At 38.6% G+C, this 15,903-nt stretch overlaps 1 protein-coding gene across 1 annotated transcript in view; it reads right to left on the bottom strand.

The window, feature by feature from the left end:
- The window catches only part of cers2a (ceramide synthase 2a), a 33,228-nt gene that overhangs the window by 5,549 nt on the left and 11,776 nt on the right, over positions 1-15,903 (bottom strand). The window contains exons 2-8 of the mRNA XM_053638496.1: positions 10,691-10,864; positions 9,559-9,676; positions 7,559-7,677; positions 6,643-6,700; positions 6,505-6,555; positions 4,852-4,944; positions 2,136-2,264 (exon numbers count right to left, since the gene is read on the bottom strand). Of these exons, the coding sequence (XP_053494471.1) occupies positions 2,136-2,264; positions 4,852-4,944; positions 6,505-6,555; positions 6,643-6,700; positions 7,559-7,677; positions 9,559-9,676; positions 10,691-10,863 (741 nt within the window). The 5' untranslated portion in view covers position 10,864. The remainder of the gene's footprint in view (positions 1-2,135; positions 2,265-4,851; positions 4,945-6,504; positions 6,556-6,642; positions 6,701-7,558; positions 7,678-9,558; positions 9,677-10,690; positions 10,865-15,903) is intronic.

The following is a 15,903-nucleotide window of genomic DNA, read 5'->3' as shown; positions in this document are numbered from 1 at the left end:
ACTCGGGCAAGGTGAAATTCCGGGGTTGAATGACCGTCTCGTTGCAGTTTTTCCCGAGTCGGAGGTCAGGTTTTTTCCGAGATCAAAATCTACTGTGGCATAAGTTCTTGACACAAAACCCACAATAACCCGATATTATCGTTTGTATTAGCAGGGCTGTAACCACCACAGACACTGTCTAAAAATGAAAATTCTGTTATCAGTTAGCAGTATATACACAGTGGAAGTTTTGTAATTCATATTTGGTCTGCTCTACTGTTTGGAACATATTATTCACTATATGCGCGCATAATAACATGAAAGGCCTGCCTGGGGGTAGAGAGTGAGTACATCTGAAATATAATAAACCTAATGCCAGAGTTTATTATATAATAAACCTAATGCCATGTAATCGAACTTGTTTTTGTATTGAAATACACACTGACCTATTTTGGTCCTAAATATAAAGGACTTGCATTATATGAAAACACATTTGGGTCTTTATTACATCGAGAACTAAAAAGGATGATTACATTTGTGGCCCCACCCCCACCAAATGGTTTGGTCTGCCCCACTGATCAGGATGTGGTTATGGCCTTGTGAATTAGCAATACCATTACAATCACAAGTCAGTCCACACAGGATTTTGTGGGGTATTTTTTTGGTGACTGTTGGATTGTTGAGGCCAAAAATGCTCATTATTCCTGCAGCTTCTCTTTTCAAATTTTCTTTTATCCCCCCCCCCCAAAAGAATTGGCGAAATCACAACTGTACCAAATAGTTTTGCACGGCCTTTCGCGCCGTTTGTTGGTAAATGAGACCTATTAGCTGTACTCATGTTCGACACACAGGAATTGACGAGAGCTTTGACTGAATTCGCCTTGTGATGATGTCACATGGTTTCATCCCCAATCCACGGTAAAATTGTAAAATTGCAAGCTCCTCAAAATACTGCGGAGTTTGCTTGATTTTGCGTTCATTTCTGCGATCGTCAAATCCAGGAAGGACTGGTAAAAAAAAGTCGCTATTGTCATGACAGCAGCTTTCGTAAACATGCCTGCTCATATCTTACCATCTACAGCAAGACGTCCCGGTTCATATGTTCTAAAAACCTTCCCCTGATGACGCATGAGAGAAGTAAATTCTCCAATTTCCTTCCTAAATTCTTAAATTTCCAGTAAAAAAAAAAAATTGCAGTGAATAAGTGAATGCAAAGTTCTGCTTGCTGCCCTGCTCACACACTAATGCAGAAAGATGCACAATAAGCTCCTGCTAGGTGCTGCTAAGAGGAATTTTTCCCAGTGCACATCATTTTGTCTAGCCGTATTCTGAAAAACCTCTTTTGCTACGATCGGCTACTTATTCTTATTCACGAGTAGGGGTGGGCAATATAACGAAAATCTATCACAATCCTCGAGGAGGCATTTCTACGATACACGATATGTAACACAATATATAGGTTTGCTCACAAACTGCCAGCATTTTAAACATATTAGAAATAATCTAAAATTATTATTATTATTATTAATGAAGAAGTTTTTATGCAACTATTTAAATCATTTATATTAAAAAAAAATTGAACAACAGAAAACAGGTTTTTTTTTTCTTTCACAATTTTAAATATAATAAAATGATATCATGAGATCTAAAACAATTTATCACAATATCGATATCATTATATCACCCAGTCCTACTTAGTGCCACACTACTGATTATTTTCCCATTCTTTGCTGTGACTGTATGACATATTTACGTTATTTAGAACCAGACAGAGGATATGATGGATATGAACACAACGACAATGACAGAAATAGTGAATTCTGCCCCAATGCTCAGCTCTACAGAGTACTACATGAGAAAACTCTAGATTACTGCCTGTGGTGCAGCAGGTTGTGTTGCAGCCTCTCAGCTCCTGAGCTCAGGTTACAGTCTCTGCAGAGTTTTGCATGTTCTCCCTCATGTGTGTATGCGTGGTTCCACCAGATTCTCCAACTTCCTCCCATCCGGTAATTGGATTGGTTACGCTAAATTGAGCATTGAGTGTTGACCTGCAATAAACCGGCGTCCCACCCAGACTGTATTCCTGCCTCATGGGATCGGCTCTACCCCTGACCCCAACCCTGATCAAGTGATGGGTGATGAGATTGAGGTCATACCTCAAGCAGATAATCTGCGGCATCGTGCACTAGCATGATCAGAGTTCCTGCTCGAATGTAGTTCACACACCAGGAGAAACTGATCAAAATAATGGTGGCAACATGGTGAACAATCTGCTCCTTAAAGTCCTGAGAGAGAGAGAGAGAAAAAAAGAGAGAGAAAGAGAGAGAAAAAAAGAGAGAGAAAGAGAGAGAGAGAGAGAGAGAGAGAGAGAGAGAATGCATCATCAAAAGCAAATTATCTACCAAATGATCCACACTTGTTGACGTGCAGTGGTCATGCTTTTTAAAGCTCCATGGGAGTAGAAGACAATATATCTACTGAATAATTTGTACATATATAGTACTGGTGTTGTACTTTACTACTGTATTAAAAACAAAGCAAAGGTTATAAATTGTCATTTTCTGCACTTCAAATCAAGTTGAATCCAGCCGAAGCTGTGCTGAGAACTGAAGTCACCAAGTAGACAACTGGTGCATGTCAGAGATCCTGTGCCAGGAGTATGATCAGAGGAATTTACTCACGCTAATCATGTGCATCAATTTACATAACCTGGTTACATAACCATATTCAACCATTGATTGCTGCCCTGTCACAAACTGTTTTACTAACTTACACAGAATATGAACGTTCCTCTGCTCGCCTACGTTTGCGAGGCGCGAGACGAAACCAAAACTGCCAGCGGAGTGAAGTGCGCTGCTTGTTTTGCATTTTCAAATGCAGCTTTTCATTCTTGTAAAGGCTTTCCTGTTTGCACGACTGTCCAGCTGCACGATTTAAATTCTCATTTTAAATGAGGTTTGGTGTTAGTGTCGAATTAGAAAGTTCCAAAGTTCAGACAAGCTTCACAGCAGAGCTACAGAGTTAAACAATAACAAGTCTGAGTGCCAAAAGATTTTGTAGGAGAGATGATGTAAGATGGGAAACAGAAAAAGTTTTGTATTGAGCAGGACTACAGTTATTCCAGATATCAGGAGATGGCTTCCCAGTTGATGATGCACTTAGGGTTTATTTCATGAACAAACCAGTCAATATTTACTCAGCTTTACTTTAAACATTGAATTCTGCTCAACACAAAGGTCCAGCAATAAAACAATACTTATTACACACTAGAGCACGACCGATTGAGCGGTTTTGAAGATTAATCAGCACTGATAAACAATTGCTGAACCGATAAAGTTTTTCCCTAGTTTTTCCCTTTTGCGAAATAAAAACCATCACTGACAAACTTTGTTGTGTTATTTGAAGTGTTTTTGGATTCATTTTGGACGTCTATATTTTTATTTGTTTTTTGGAGTGTTGCTTTTTGGTTCCGTTTGGATGTATATCTTTTATTTACTCTAATATTTATTAATAGGCAATATATATAGCAATATTTATATTTTTATTTTTAAAAGTACAGTACATTTTCATGGTGCCATCAGTACTACTTATTTCTGTAATAAACTTCAGCAATATTTTACTTTGAATGTTGTGTTTTCATTCAGTGTCAATTTTAAAAACTATCGGTTAATTAATCGGTTATCGGCAGGTCCTGCCCAACTTACGTATTGGTAAAATCCACTATCGCTCGACCTCTACTATACACTACACAGCATCACATAAACCAATTAGAGCTCTGAGCAACAACAAAATAAACAAATACCTTTAATACTGTATTGCCTGCTCGAGATCAAGTGACTTCACAGCTATTGTGAATATTAGACTTCATGTTATGCCTGATTATAATAGCAGAACTACAGATACCAGTAACCATATAAATAATTTATTTTCCAACTTGCTACCTACATCAGAAAGGAAATATAAAACAAGGTTTTGTAATTTTGTATGTAGTCATTTGTCAAGGTGAGTTTCTAGCTTCTTGCAGAAAATTGTTCTGCTAAACTGCAGCTGTTCACCAGGCAAAGGGTGTGTCTAAGCAGCTAATTTGATAACCAAATACTTTTTAATACTTGTGTCTGACTGTCTGTAGCGAAACTGTCGTTCACAAAAAAAACCCCCCACACAACCCCAAGTAATCTTCCCCATCGCATTTAGTTTCGAGATGTATATGCCTTTATAAAAAATAAAAATAAAAAAGGCATATTTGAATAAAGGCTCTTAACCCTCAACTGCTCAGCTATTTAAATGAAATAAAACATTCTTTCATTTCTCTAGATAAGGCTGTCTGACAAATGCCATAAATGGAAGTGATGTTTTAAATAACATTTAAAAGTGTAATTTCTTGGCCAACTGGTTGTTACTAGTTAAGAGTTTAAGGCTGGAGTTTACACGATAGCTTCTGTGTTTTTGAATTATTATGATTATTTAAAAGATGCTAAGCTAAAAATAAATAAATAATGACCCATACCTAAACACACATTTGAGCTTTGTGCTATTCACCTATACTTCTAATATAATAACGTAATCTGTTTTTTCCTAAAAATACTGTGTGAGAGACGCTATACTATGATGAAAAATGTGTATGTGTATATATATATTGTTAACATTATGCAGAGGACATGTATCCAGGTCAGAGTAAAAAAACAAAGAAAAACTAAAAAAATTATCAAAAGAACATTCTGGTAACTTGCAGTTCGAACAACAAGCCTGGTGAAGAGCATCATAAACATTTCTTTAATTTAATGCCATCTTTAAAATGAAATGAAGAGGTGATGAAAACTTCTGAAAATGATTCTCTGTGGCAGATGTACACATCTACTGTAGGATACATACTTTTCGCTTCACGTCTGATGCCACACTGAAGAGGAGTGACATGTAGAAACCCAGCTCGATCATGTAATACCAGTACTGAGAAGGCAGCACATTCTGAGAGAGAGAGAGAGAGAGAGAGAGAGAGAGAGAGAGAGTGAGAGATTACATATTAAATCCACCATTATCAGTTAAAATCAGGATTAGATTTACTGGGGTAAATTCAGATCCCTCCCTTAAGAAAATTACCGAACAAACTATTATTTAACCAACTCTGCAATGGTCTGATTGACTGATACCTCTGTGATTTTGCAGGCTGATGCTACCTCACCTCTGGCATAGGCGAAAATGTGGTGTTTTTATTTTATTTTTTTACATTGCTATATTATATGGCCAAAAGTATGTGGGCACTTGACCATCACTTGAACATCTCATTCCAGATTTATTCCCCTTTTTCCTGTTATAATAAGCTCCACTCTTCTGGGAAGACTTTCCACTAGAATTTGGGGCATGGCTGTGAGGATTTGTGTTCATTCAGCTACAAGAGCATTAGTGATGTTGAGGTCAGGTACTGATGTTGGGATGTCGAGGAGGCTCCAGTTCCAGTTCATCCCAAAGGTGTTCAGTGGGGTTGAGGTCAGGACTCTGTGCAGGACACTCGAGTTCTTCCACCTTCTTCCAACCTTAAGACCATGAAGACACACCATGTCTTCATGGAGCTCGCTTTGTATACTTTGTGTCATGCTGGAACAGTTTTGGGTCTCAGTTCCAGTGAAGGGAAACTGTAATGCTACAAAGACATTCTATTCAATTGTGAGCTTCCAACTTTGCTGTGGTACCAGCTGTGGTAGAACCTTCATACAGGTGTGATGGACAGGTGTCCACATACTCTTGGACATATAGTGTACTCTGTGTATTTATTTGTGCCATATTCCTGAATCCAAAAATAGTGGGTTCCATGTTGATTTAATTGTCTGGATGCAAAAGTTTTATATATTAGTCACTGTCGAGCCTGCTAAAAAAAAAAAAAACCCTCTCATCTTGCAGTCCTGAAAATACTGCAATAACTGATCCTGAATACTAAATAAGAACCACAACACAGAAGTACTCATTAAGGTGGAAGAGACTGCTGTCTAAAGTGTCCTTTTAGTTGCTGGAATAACTGATTACTCCTGGAGACAAGGGTCATTTCCCTGCTCTACCAGACATGCTAAGCCTTTGAGCAAGGTAATCATCAAACTGTGCTGGACTTCGGCCCTCCAGAACTGCTACTTATGACTCGTAGCTTAAGCATTACGCGCTTACCCCATCACTGGGAGATTTCGAGTTCGAATCCTTGTGTGCTGTGTGTCTGAGAGTGAAGAACAGCAAAAGCGGTTCTGTTCTGGATGGGAAAGATGGCGTCCCTCTCTCTTGACACCAAACACAGCAATCTGTTAGCTCATTCCTATGAAACAGGGCAGTCAGCTCTATCTTACAACCACGTCTAGCACGTGCAGCTGACACACACGTCTCAAAGGAATCATGTGCTAGTCCTGACCATGTGATAGATGTGACTCAGATGTGGCTACAACTATACTGGGAGAATATTGGATTTTTAAAAAAAAAATAAGAAGCATAACAAAATAATTGATTCATGTCAACCCTCTGGACCAAATTGATGTTAGACAACATTACCAGTGTTGGGAATCCATTCCACACCTCCTCCATTTTGAAGAACCAGGGTTTCTGCGCACACAGATACACAGTGTTATACATTCACATACACGCATAATGCAGTTTCTCTGGGTTCAGGCCAAGTTCAGATGTACTCACGTCAATGAGAACAGCCAGTCCAGCAAAGAACGCAAGAAGGTAAAATGTAAATCTCCAACTGCAAGAAAACACAGATTCTCAGCAAATTCTCAGCCATGTTGTAGCTCGATCTTAAAATACCTTAATCTTACCAAATGCATAATAAAGCAAATCAGTTATTGTTACAAATAAGTGTTTACAAATTTCTGTTTAAAAAAAAAAGTATATCCCTACAATTTTGAAATGCTCATTTGTCTATGAAGTTATGTTCAAAATAAAACAACTGTAAAATATTTTCACTAAATTATTTTATATCATTAACCCTTTCTCGCAGTACACTGGACAACACACTGGACATTTCCAATCAGTATAAACAAATGAATTATGTTATTGCCGCAAGTCTGTTATAAGATTAGCCAGGACACTGTTGGGTTTCTGTGTGTAGAGTATCATGACTCTGTGGTGAGAAGGGCAATGAGAAAGGGGAGGGGTGTGAGCTCCGTGCTGGGCAAACAATTCACACTTCTACCCAATAACACTGGTGCAGAGATAAAACGGACAGCACAACTAAAGCTTTTGATGGTAAAACACCGTATACAACTGCCACAATACAATTAAAACATCTAAGTAAAATAAAAGAAATACTTATGAAAAAGTGGAAATTCTTAAAGCCTCAAGTGTCTACATTCATATGAGCCATTAACCACTACTGTGGTGTGCGACATCATTAATAAATTCAATGCTGAAATAATCACTACTGGAAGTTAAGTTTTGAGGAGGCTTTTTTTCCTGTCCTGAACGTAGATAAGCCAAAACTACGCTCCTGTCTGACGTACACTAGATATGAAAGGTCAAAGGCAGAAGATTCCAGGAGTCAGAGAGTTGTTAATGGCCATTTTCAACACCTGTATGTAAATACTGCATGTTTTGCATGTACCTTGCTTCCCTGAATTTCTTAAGCTGATTGGGTCGCTCCTGGTTGCGCCGTCTCCGGAACCACCTCTGCACCTGTTGCTGGGAATTCCCCGTCTGTTTACTTAAACTCTCCACCACACTCTGTACAGATACAGAAAACAGAGGGGGAGTAAAGGCATGAAACACAGTGCAAAAAAAATAATCACATCTTAGAAAGTGAAAATATCCACAATACAGTCAGATTTATCTCCCATTATAGATGACCAAAAACCAAATACAAGATTCTTTCGAGACATGTTTACTAATTTCACAGTTTACTTTTTCTGATTTCATTAGCAGGTGCATCTTTTTTGATTTTTAATGCCATGCCAGCTTCTATGGCTATTTCCATGGTGAGAAATGTCTAAGGGGCTCTATAAAAGGTTTTTAAAATCTATTTTTCCTAAAAAATTGCGTTAGGTTTGACTTTGTTAAATATTTCTTCCAGAGTGTTAACTGAATAAAAAAGCTTTCTCACAGGGTTAAGACTAGTACAGTCTAATAAAACATGTTGCAATGATAACGGATTCTGGCAGAAGGTACATGTTGGTGAGTCTTCTCCTAATATTAAAAACTTGTGTGTCATCCCAGAGTGATGTATTCGACAGCGGGTGTAGACCATCTGGTTCCAGCGATTTGAAAACAGAGAAACATTTCTTTTGCCAACAAAGGGCTGATTTCCTGGAGTTTGTTCATGGCACATTGGTCCCACTCAGCTTGCCATGTGTTGTTAATATACGAGTTTATTATGGGTTTTTGGTCAGTGGAAGGTATTGGAGGTACTGTTAGGTGATCATTTTATAGGGATAACATTGCTTGAAGACATGATTTTGAATCTGTAATTATCACAAAGTTTTTCTGTTGCATAGTCTTCATGAAGTCCAGTGCTAAGACAATAGCATTTGCCTCTGCTGTAAAAACTGAGCTGTGGTTGGGGATGGATATTCCTTTTTTGTTGGTGGTTGATCACGAATGCAGAAGATACATGGTCTTCAGATTTTGTTTTATCTGTATATTTAGGGGTGTGATGGATAGATTGCTCTAATGTAGAGTTGTTGTTGAAAGTCATTTGGGTGAGTTTCAGATTTTTTGTTTCTTGTTAGGTCTGAAATTACTTTTGTTTTTTTTAAAGTTCCCGGAGGGGATTATACATGGTTTGATCCATAGTCCAAAAGGTCGAATATGTCTTAGTTTTTGTTCGTATAGGCTTGAAGAAGGGGTTAAGAAAACAGGACGGTAAGCTGGGTTCTCTTTATTGGTCTTCAGCGTTGTTGTATATTGTACGGCTAGTTTGAGGCATCTGTTCTCCAGAGAAAGTTCATTTGCTTCTACATACAAACTTTGAGTTGGTGACGTTCTAAAGGTCCCTAATGCCAGCCTTGATGATGCACTGTGTCCAAGAGTCGGATATAGGATTTCCTGGCTGATCCATACACTATGCCTCCATAATCCAGGCGTGATCGAATTAGTGTTCAGTAGAGATTTAAAAGAACTGAACTTTCTGCACTCCATTTAAATATATGCTTAAAATGATCAAAACATATCTTCCAACAGACCATTTCAAGCTTTTAAATGTGTGAAAAACTGCCTAGAAATATGTTTAATAATTCTAAATCCAATGTTACAGGAAACTAATCAATGATGGGTTAGCATGCTGTAGCATGACATGTTCTGTTCCTCTTATACCACAGCAATTTATCAAAGTTCATCTTTGCTTAAAGATTTTAAAAATGCAGCTTGTCAAGTTACAAATAAACTACAAAACAAAAAGCCCCCCCTCTCTCTCTCCTGCATGGGAAAACCTAAAGGAAAAGCTTAAAATCGGATTGGTACAAAGTCCTGAGGCTGGAGACTCCTTCCATGAATGTTAAATAAACCTTGTGCTTTACATTATCAATGATTATACACTTTCTTGGTTAAATAACACCACACTGTATTCAACTCTTTATTGTTGTATTATGCAGAAGGTTATATATGTCATACCTGTGCTGGATGTTTACTCGTGGTGCAGAAGTACGACTCCAGAGTTGGATTAGGTGTTGCCCGCACTCTCACCTTCTCAGTCACTCCCATCGCCGAGGCCAGCCGAAGTGCCACTGTCCTACAAGTACACAATTCACAATTACTACAAAAATCTCTTATATGCGCAGTGGGCAGTGGTGGCTTGGCGGTTAAGGCACTGGGTTACAGATCGGAAGGGGTTCAAGCCCCAGCACTGCCAAGTTGCCACTGTTGGGCCCTTGAGCAAGGCCCTTAACCCTCTCTGCTCCAGGGGCGCCGTATCATGAGGGCGCTCTGACCCCAACTTCCTGACAGGCAGGGGTATGCGAAGAAAACAATTTCACTGTGCTCTACTGTATATGTGACCAATAAAGACTCATTATCATATTTTTCAAGGTTGTACAGGATTCTCATGTGGTAAGCAGAATGATCATATTCCTTCCTGAGCAAAACGCAGACTTAGAATTTGTTTTGTATTTTTTTATTGGTCAGCGTACGGTAGATTGGAAAAACCATCAGAATGAGACATGCGTTATCTCGGGAGTGTGTAAACGTAGCCTGCGCACAGGCAACTGCTTCCTGATTAGAATATTGTCTGTGATAATACTGAATATTATGTATTACCTAACCAAGTGTCTGCACACGCTTAGTACTTACATCCTCCAAACGTGCAAAAAATAATAATTTGCGACTAGTTATAATCTCGTAAAGCTGCATGCGCATTTGAAAACGTGATAACATTTCAATTTGCCCCTAATCCTTCAGGAATTTACCACATCGTTGTCTTTTCAAACAGCCAACGAGTTAAACGTGTGCGTCACGAAGTCTGGGCTTTCACTTTCATGACCCACACAGGTGTAGATGGATAGATATGAAGCTTGCTTGATAAATGTACGCTGTGTGCTGCGTTCCTTCATTCATATCCAGGAAATTCACCATCCTAGTCAGCACCATCGTGGTTTAAATGACTAATCTGCTTGCTCATGAGAGAATATTGCAAGTGGGTCAAAAACGGAATAAAAAAAAAAAAAAATTAATAATAATTTAAAAAAACCCACACACATTCATGCATACACCTCTACACTGATGCATAAAGATTTTAGTCTTGACAAACCTCTCAAATATCTGGCGTATGATAAGGAAGGCCAGGGCTATTGGAAGGGTAACCCAGAGGTCAGAGCCTTTGGGGTAGAAAAGACCATCGTGATTCTCTAGATCAGCCCATCCCAAACCCTCTGGAAACCACAGCCGCTCGTTCCAGAACCACTCGCTCAGCCAGGACAGCATCCTGATAGAGAGAGAGAGAGAGAGAGAGAAAGAGAGAGAGAGAGAGAGAGAGAGAGAACAGCCATATGATTATCACAGGACCAGGAGGGTTTCACACTTCTAGTAGTATCAGTGAATAAAACCTTTCTATTAACTGGGGCCTAGTTAGGAGAAAACTAAAACTCTTTATACAAATGTGCACATTAGAAGTAAAGAATAAAGAAGCAACATAGGAAAACCCTGACTAAAATGTCTCTCTGATGTTAAAACACTAAACGTAATCCGACAGATCATGTATTTTGTAAATTGGTAATTGTCTGTATTAAGTATTAACTCTAACTTTGTACAGATCACGAGATCGTTCCAACACACAAAAAAAGCATGTTTATTACAGACTTTACATGAACCCAGGGAAGCAGATTTTAGTATAACATTTGAAATGCTTTTCTCCCCGGCACTATACGGTGCTGTGCAAAAGTCTAGGCACCCTATTTTTTTTTTATTTAGCAAAAACTTTGTTTTAGATGTTTACTTGATGACTTCTACATTATCGAGTCAGTACAAAAAAACATTTTCCAAATGTTTGTATGTCAGTAACGCAGAAAGCAATGTATTATGTTTAACTTTTCATACACAAAAAAAAAAAAAAAAAAAAAAAAAAAAACACACAATGAAGGTTGCTGGGTTTTGCTGCAAAAATAAGAAGCGAGTGTGACAGTTCAAGTCTCCAGAAGAACCGTGTCTGGTTCTACAAGATGCTCAATAAAACTTACAGCTCATTTCCTTATAAAACTGTAGAAAGTGTACCTGAGACTACTAATTCTTTATTTTATTTTTTTTGGAAACGAGGATTCATCACACCAAATATTGACTCTGTTACAGTTATTACTGTGTACTGCTCTTTATAGTATTTCCTTTATGTAGAAACATTTAATGTCATTAATTTTGAAGCCGTCTTTCAATTAATGGCTTCAATAAGCTGCATGGAATGGAGGACGAGTGCTGAAAAGAAAGAAGACAAACAAACAAACAAACAAACACAAAGACTACACTATAGTGTGGTATTAATAGAGACATACTGGAGAGAGTAAATTATACATTCTGTAATCCTAAAGTAAAATACTGGCACATGAACTTTAAATTGAAAACATAGATTTGTAATGACAAAATCCTATCCTCCAAAATAATGTTTTAATTGTATTTATGTTTGTTTCATTATTTGTGTGTTTATGCTTTTAAGGGCAACAGAAAAGCATTCGCCAAATCGTCGGAAGTTTGTGAGGTCGAATCCCGATAATGCCACAGCCACGAGAGCGCGCATTACTCATTACTCTCTCTCTCCTGTCAATCACAGGGACACGAGCCGATCTCGGCCGTCTGTGAGCTCATATACATGGAAGAGGGTGGATAGCGCTTTCCTCTGAACGTGTTACACTGCCCTTTGATGCAGCATGAGCAGCAGCTCAAAAATTCATTTCAGAGGGAGCATGGATGGTGTTTTTCAAAGGCTTTTTTTTTTAAATTTCAGAACCATGAGCTTTGCTCCTCACAACAATTCTCAGTGATGGATTAGTTTGTTTTCTCTCAGCTAGTGCGAATGATGTGAATATGGTAGACGGATCAAATATTTAAGCACCAAGGGAACTCTTCTACACCCTGATCGATTGGCTGACGTGTTGGGACAGAGTAAGCTCACCAAGTAACATGATGTAAATTTCATCAACCTGTTGCGCAACACTGAATAATGAGGAAACTAACTCTTCTGAACTCTTTAAAGTCAAGGAGCTGGTCGGCTCTGGCTCGACACCCCAGTGGATGCAATCCGTACTCTCCTGATGGCTGGACCTCCATCACAGGCTTATTCAGAGAACACAGGAGAATGTCAGCTATTTACACAGACCTGTAATCCTTCAATTGAAACAAGCCAGTGTGGGCTCAGAACTAATCTAAGCAGCTTATCATACACGTAACAGCTTAATATCAAACATTAAGAAAGACCTCTAACAAACTCTGATCACTGACAGGTGAAAGAACCTGAACGTGATTCCTCTAGCGTGAACAATTTAATGGGTTCCTACTGTATTAAATATCTTTCTGGACTTTGTATGTATGGAAGTATAAATCAAGCATAGCAAAGTTAACGCTGTTCACGGCTGAAGCAATTGCTTAAGTAATTTTCAATCATTTCGTTCCATTCACCTTCTGATTTGATACGCCGGACTGAGAAGTCTGCGACTTGCCTCAGTGTCGGTTCACATACATCCTCCACGTAATTCAAAATCTCTTCCTCGCCACCAACAAGTCCAGGCCTTCTTGTCGTTACCAATTTCTGCACGCACCAGAAACACTTCAAACAGGAAAGAAGCTACTGAAGAAAAAGCTCTACCCAGAAAATCTAATCAGTTCAATCCTCTGATGGTTACGATGATAATTCCGTACACATCCTACAAAACGTTCAATCATGCGTTCTTGAGATACCGCTCGAACGAGAATCTCGGGTGGATGCATGGACAGATGCATGGACAAACAGAAAACCACTAAGTGGTGGAGGCATTATGTTTTCAATAAATAAATAAATAAATAAATAAGGATATCAGGTTGTCACAATAGCCGCAATATCTCAGAAAAGCACACTGTGACATAATTCATCTCCAGCGTGGAGTAATGTGAAGTGTGCAGTCTTCATTTTATCAAAACAAAGACACCATTCCAGGATTACTTCATTTATTTCATTCAGCATGAGCATTAACTATTTATTATCTGAGCATGTATATTTCAAATCACGTCTATCCATCCTGATTAAAGCAGCATTTAGGATTTGATATAATGCGACTAGAATTTGAAAAAGGTCGTCTCTTCGTCTATTTACAACGACACTGAGGACTCCTTATCTGCTCTGAAAATACGGTCAGTGTCCTCCCTTAACCTCACCTAGCTGTCTTTGGCTGGGGCACAAAAAGTGGCCAGGCTTTTAGAGAGCTGACATAGCAGATATTCTCAAATCTTAAAAGTGCCAACTCTGAGTACACACTGAGTGAAAACGCAGTCGACACTTCTATTCGCAAAGCATCTGAATAATAGGAGTTACAGTTACGGTCTGTGCCCAAGATAAGTGCGTGCTGCAATCGAGAACTGTGCGCAGGATAAGGTTTCCTCAAAATCAGGTACAGAAGAGGAACTAGGAAGAGAAGAGAAGGAGAAAAAAAAAAAGGGAAAAAAAGATGACTTTGCTCCTTAGCTGTTGATTCATTTGTAATCGCTTGCTAAACATGACGAACTTGCATGAGCTACACTTTGACCCCCATGCTGCGAGTAGATGCAAGTAGTGTGTGGTTAGGTGTGGGTTTATGGTTACAGCTAGACCAACAAAGAAAAACACATTACTCATAAATCACTCAGGATGATGCCAATGATAGATTCTGGTGTGACTACTTTATGACCATGTCTGCAATTCTTACTATTCAAACTGATCTCTGCCCTGGTATAGTGATTTTTGGGATCTCATTGCAGGGGATTTATCTCGGTACAACACAAAGCAATTAGATACTCTGGGCTTTACATCTTTAGTGGCTTAAAGACACCATGTCAATTTTAAAATTGGGGGGAAAAATGATACTCAATTAGAGGAAACTGAAAAACGTACCAGTAGATGGCCATCTTGTACTTTAACTCTAATCAGTGTCTACACCCTGATTGAACACCCCCCCACCAAGCCTTTTTTTTGTTCTGGTTTGGTTTCTTTTGTCTAAATTTATTAATTATTTTTCTTTCGCCTTTTTTCCCTTTCGTCCTCGTCTATACACACGCCAATTGTAACAAATGGGAGGGGTTTGGGTTGCTCTTTCTTTTTTCCTTGGTTTGCTGGTTGTGTTAAAAATAGCTGTAGTACCATGTTATGTTACCCAATTAAGACGATACTCTGATTAAGAAACTAGCATGTTAAAACAGTGGTTACTGATGACCTTAATCCGCCTAAAGTCATACTCGAAGTAAACACAAACTGAATTAAGACATGTGGAGTATTCCTGTTTTAGTCGCATTATAGAAGTGCATTACAGACATGTAAACACCTTAATCACATTATTAACATCGTGTGGGAGTTTTCCCCGCATTTTGTGACCGGACACGTACACACATGGCAGTGCTCAACTGTCTGATGGCAAACAAGCGAGCACGGCTGCGTCCCAATCCACGTACTTACCTGCTATATAGTAAGTGAAATACATGCATCTCGACTACTATCTAGTAGGCAAGTACAATGTTTGGGACGCAGCCCACGGTTTCAATCAGTCGTCTATTTGCATGTACAGCATGACAAATAATTAACCGCACTTGGAGCTTTCGTAAAATTAAACACCCAAAACTGTATACGGTACCATAACGAAGATGAACTGTATGTCGATACGTGAAATTCTGGAGGGAACGTCGGACGGCGTGGCGTGGGGACGTAATGACGTGTGCCATTAATCGACCTATGTTCTATAACATGTAAAACCTGAAAGGAATATTCTAAAAGCGACTCATGTAAACACCTTAATCACAATATTGTCTTATTCAGAATAAGGTCAGTAATTAGATTACTGCTGTCCATGTAAACGTAGTCATTGTGGAAATGCATTTGTACTGATGTCTGTGTAGTCTGTACTGAGTTATTAAACCACACAGAAATCTACATTACACAACATTACACAGCAGGCATGAACCTGAACTTTCACCCATTAACGCTATGCTGTGATTGACTCACACACCGGCAACACAAACAATTATTACTACATTTAAGGAACAGGTCTGGATAGCTTACACAACACAACGATGGAGCTGTTCACACACGCAGCATTAAAAAAAATAAATAAAATGTGCCATAAATGTTGATGACGAGGTTCATTCAGTGATCTCCTAAACAACCTGGTTGTCTTTTTATACCTATATTTTAACAAGAAATTGTAAATTCATGAAAATAAAAAACACAACATGCTTTTAAGCTGTATTATACACTATTATGATCATTTTTACAAACTAGTTGGTGATTGGCAATGTTAGAAGCTAAATGTATAGATAAAT

Source organism: Ictalurus furcatus, chromosome 12 (assembly GCF_023375685.1).
Source record: "Ictalurus furcatus strain D&B chromosome 12, Billie_1.0, whole genome shotgun sequence".
Taxonomy (NCBI): Eukaryota; Metazoa; Chordata; class Actinopteri; order Siluriformes; family Ictaluridae; genus Ictalurus; species Ictalurus furcatus.
The sequence above is the reverse complement of the archived record's forward strand: the minus strand, read 5'-3'. Positions and strand labels throughout refer to the sequence as shown.